This window comes from Austrofundulus limnaeus, unplaced genomic scaffold (assembly GCF_001266775.1).
Source record: "Austrofundulus limnaeus strain Quisiro unplaced genomic scaffold, Austrofundulus_limnaeus-1.0 Scaffold4, whole genome shotgun sequence".
NCBI lineage: Eukaryota > Metazoa > Chordata > Actinopteri > Cyprinodontiformes > Rivulidae > Austrofundulus > Austrofundulus limnaeus.
This window is the reverse complement of record NW_013952406.1, coordinates 5,041,372-5,046,154: the sequence shown is the minus strand read 5'-3', so window position 1 is coordinate 5,046,154 and position 4,783 is coordinate 5,041,372. Positions and strand designations below refer to the sequence as shown.

At 40.7% G+C, this 4,783-nt stretch overlaps 1 protein-coding gene across 2 annotated transcripts in view; it reads left to right on the top strand.

Annotated features, from left to right (window-relative positions):
- The first annotated feature begins 137 nt into the window (after window positions 1-137).
- olfm2a (olfactomedin 2a) overlaps window positions 138-4,783 on the top strand; it is a 58,723-nt gene continuing 54,077 nt past the window's right edge. The window contains exons 1-2 of one of the 2 annotated variants that reach the window (XM_014024583.1): window positions 138-222; window positions 310-628. In XM_014024583.1, coding sequence (XP_013880037.1) covers window positions 572-628 — 57 coding nt within the window. In that variant the 5' untranslated portion in view covers window positions 138-222; window positions 310-571. The other variant, XM_014024575.1, reaches the window with a different exon arrangement.

Here is a 4,783-nt window from a genome sequence, read left to right as displayed (position 1 = left end):
TATTAATATTAAGGCTTTCCTATCAATCTGTGTTCCTCTCGTGCACTCGCACACGCCCGCGCGTGCACGCCCGCGCTCGGATGGAGCCTTGCACTTGTTTTCCAGGTCTCGTGGCGCACAGACGTGCTGCTCCCAGCGTCCGCGCCCCGCAAGCGCAGCAGTCACCTTCCAACCTCTGCGACTCTCCGTCTCTCTCCCAGTCCAGTCGCAGTTATTCTGCAGGTGGGAAGGGGCGGGGGGCCGCTGTCTGAGCACAATTCATAKCATCTAAGGATAGTTTTTTTAAATTATTTTTTTCCTTCTTGTCAGTGAGCGCTCGGTCGGATCCAGAGTCTATGCAGCGCACACAAAACAAGCGGCTGGTCGCGTTCGCCGAGCCACGCAGAGAGAGGGCTGCCGCGCGTCCTGGTGATGAGGCTGCTGGAGCACAGCCCACACAGCGTTAAAGGAATCCCTGTGCATCTGAAGAAACCGCCCCAGTAAAGGGACCAAGAGCAGAGGAGAGAGGTGGGGGCAGGCAGAGAGACCTGCTGGAAGTGCTGCTGACTGGGACGCTATCATTTCGACAAAAATGCATCTGTTCAGTGCCATGTTTCTTCTTGTGATGTTAGCTGGGATGCCCAGTGAGGTGAGTGCACTGCTTAAAACTTACTACTGCAGTCGGTTTTATTATCACGTTGTGTGTAAATTCTCAGAAATCATCCTGCCACGGTTACAAAAAAAAAAGGCTCTTTTGAAGAACCACTGCATCTTAGACTTATTTAAAGTTCACATAGACCAATATAAGACAGAAAATCCGCATCAACTTGTTTTACTGAAGCTTTTGTTTCKTGTCGTGGTTTATAGTCACCATTTAGATGTTTTTACAAGACTAGAAGTAAGGGTAGAACGTGTATTTTCCTTTCTAAATGATTTTGTGTGGGTTTGCTGAGGGCTTTGGGAGATCTAGAGCTTTGTGCTGAGATCCAAACATCCCTGTTGGAGAGCGGCTCACTGAGAACCGCTGCGCTGATTGACAAAGGAAGCAGGCAGCTGAGTGGAGAACAGAAACCGTGAGTAATTAACGTAAAGTAGCAGCAGAACCGCGCCAATAAATAAATGGTCCTGACGAGGTGTGATGCGTGTCTGCGCACACTCACGCGTGCACGACACTCCAGGGAAGAAAGAAAGAAGAAGGAAAAAAAAACCTCGTGGTTGTGGTGGGAAATGACGAGTTCTGATGTGACAGCTGGAAATCGAAGTGAAGGACGGTAAATTCTTTGACCCATAAAGGGTTAGTCGGTGAGGGCAGGGGAGKGGTCAGCTGGTCAGCAATATTTAGTGTTGAGCATAACTAATAACTAATTAGGAGGCGTGAWGAAGAGGAAGTTACAGTCTGCCTGGTGTTCATGGCTTTGCAGATTTCGCACTTTGTACTCGGGGCTGTGATGCATTCAGCACCACGGAGAGCACCGCCAGCGTGTCGCGTTCCGTCAAAATAAAAAATAAAACCTGAGTGGATTCAGCACCACGGACAGCGCCTCCTCCCATACTGGCGGTATCACGGTGTGCAGCGGTCAAGAGCCTTTTCTGCAACTGTTCAGAGCCGCAATACTCTTTAAATAACTGATTGAAGTTACATAAATGAAATCACTTCAGAGATATATAATTTCTTTCTGTTTATTTATTTCTTTCTTTTAATAAATTACTATTACAACTTAGAAATTATACAGTAGAGCAGAAAAAATTAAATAACCCAGTTCTTTAAATGTTTAACTGACTCTCTGATTTATTTTAATAATGGCAGAAACATTGATTTACTTTGTTTATTTTACATTATGTCAAAGGCAAGCTTTGCTTTATTTTTGGAAAAAATTGTAGTATTTCAGAGTTTCATAATATACAAAACTGTCATATTTGTGCAAAACTGCTCTTTGTTTCCACTCATCATGTTAGCATTTTGATGTTTGTTTGTGTATTAAGTTTTCTTAAAGATGGATTAATGAATTGCTTAACCAGGCTATCAAATCATTAGCACAGAAAGATCGAACTTCTAAGCTCTTTATATTATCAGTATCATTCTGTAATRTAAAATTTAATTCCCAGGAAACTTGCTTAAACTACCTTTCCTGCTGTTAATTTGGATTTAAATAATATTTACACTGTGTTCATGTTTGTCAAAGCAACAGTGAGCCACGGCTGAGGGACTTAGAGCCACATGTGGTCCTAGAGCCACAGGTTGCAGACCCTTGACCATGTGGGAAAGGTCACAAGCTGCAGCTGTTAAACTTATTTCTGGCAGAGAATGTTTGGAGAATTGGCAAAACTGTCAGTTACTGCACGACAACCCGTGGAGCCTTGTAGCCTGACCTAAATGCATCAGACGTGGGAGGATAGGGAGCAAATGAAGGTTCATTAACTGAACTATGAGCTCACAAAGCAGGTCGTCAAGGAATTAAATTGAAGTGGAACAAAACACGGTGCGGTAATAAACAGCAGGATGAGAAAAGAATAACGATGGTCTGAGAGGAAACAAAGGAAACCAGAAAGAATTTACACTGAGGGAGATGAACTGATAATGTAAGTAACTGGCAAACTGTTGAACCCAGGTGTGTCTGAAACAAAGAGTAGCTATTAGAAATGGCAAGAAACACAGGAAGTAATACAGTTAAGCACATAATAAAATTAATGAAACAAAATCAAAATGATCCTAACAAATTATTGCTGTAAAACAATGTAACAAGAAAAATGCAATCAAAAACAGGCCACATAAACATGGAGGAGGCAAACCTGTGACCTCCCCTATTGTGTGGCAATAGCTCTAACTGATGTGGCACACTGCCACCCTACTACTAAATTACATTTTAGCTGAGTGATTCATCACGTTCTGAAAAAATGTCTTAGTGACTCATTCATTTAAGTCAGGTGAGCTGGAGCAGGRAAACATCTAAAACATGCAGATTAGTGGTTATTAGGGACTGGAGTTTGACATCCCTGCTCTACAGGTGGTGCCATGATGAACAGGTTGTGTGTGTTGGGTTTATGTTAAAATGTGAACAACACAGGGCGCATTGCAGGAAAACCATCCCATTTTAATAAGAGTTGTAAGGAGCTGCAGAGACTTTCAAGGTTCTTCTTTACTAATTTTAGACCACTGTTGAATTGATTTAGTTGAGTTCCTCGATGCCAAATAATGAAGGTAACCATAAATAAGAATTATTTCCCACCATCTAAATCGACAACACACCCTGATGTGTGAAAGAAAAATGTTAATGACACAACTTGCCCTTTAACAAATATATCACCGCAAATGTGTTTCAATAAAATGCGGCTGTAATAAACTTCAGTCCAGCATCCCAGCCACTTCCACTGGATTYATGCAGAAACTGGCCTTGGGGGACAATTTGTTGTAAGTGTTCACATTAAATATTAAAGAGTCTGAGAGAAAATATGACACCACCCATCTTTCTGAGATTCCAGACAAACATAAAGAATTGATGATTTCATGCAAATCCACAGCAATGAGAGTACGAGCGCCTGCGAACAGACCTGCGATATCTGCATATCTTTCTGACACGGTTTCAGCAAACACTGTCGTGAAATATTCACAAGCTCTTAATGAGGCAGATGTACTTGTTCGTTAGCAGCATGTGTTCGTTAACTAACCGTAAACCTCAGGGGTCCTCAGTGCTACTGATACAGATGGCCACCTGCCTGACCTTGGTACGAAAGTATTGCAGTGTTCTGTACATCAAGGCATGCAGGACGAACATAAGTGATTATACACATGTGTGTTTGCGGGCATTCATTGCAACGCATTGTTTAAAGGGCCAAATCTCATCATGTTGTGCAGGATGTTGTGCTTCCTGTATTCAGGTATGATTTCAAGTGTGAAGTAAAAGTTACAAAACCGATTCCTTTAGAGGATTCGTATGCTTTAAAGTTGAACTCTGAACAATCATCGACTGTATGTGCTCCAACTCTGTTACAGCTTGTTGGCTGAGGGTTTAAATAAATTGAGTAAAACAATTCACTAAAGCAAATTTAACCTTACAATACAGACATTTCATTAGTATGTGAAATTGATAAATCAAATCAAAACCTTGCCATAAGAAACTGCATCTAAAATGTTTTTATTTACAGTAAAAATGCAGTGGGAAGGGCAAATTTGCAAAAGAAGCTAATACTGAGTAGCTAAAACTAAAAGAAGCAGAACATTTACTAAAACCTGATAAAAGCAAAACACTATCTACAAGTAGCAAAATGTTAGCAAAAACTAGCCAGAAAGTAAAAGCAGCTAACATTAGTCAATAGTAGCAAAAAGATTAATTAAAAGCTGAAAGTATAGGCTAGGTAAAAAAGTATTAAAAGGCTTGCTGAACATTTTGGTGTAAGAATGAAAAATTAAACCAGTGTGAATAATTAAATCTCACAAAGAGAGCACATATTCACTTTGCCATAAGAAAAAAAATATTGAATATAATTATCAGCATAAGTAAAGTAYCATCAACAACAATTTGTGACATAAGGCCTTCATACTGTAATTATTTAATAGGTTAAATCCAGGGTGGCATGTTGGCTCAGTTGGTAAAAATCAAAGGTATAAAGGAAAACACTTACCTGTGTCTTTGTTTTAAACTAAACTTTAAACTTTAAGCTAAACTGAGGCAGCAACAGCATGCACAGTAGATCTGCACATCGTTCCTGGTCTGTCCTGTCTGTTGACAAATAGGARAGGAGGTGACCCAAGAAGGACCGCCCACCTTATTTACATAATGAGGTAGAAATGCATAAGGTAAATGCA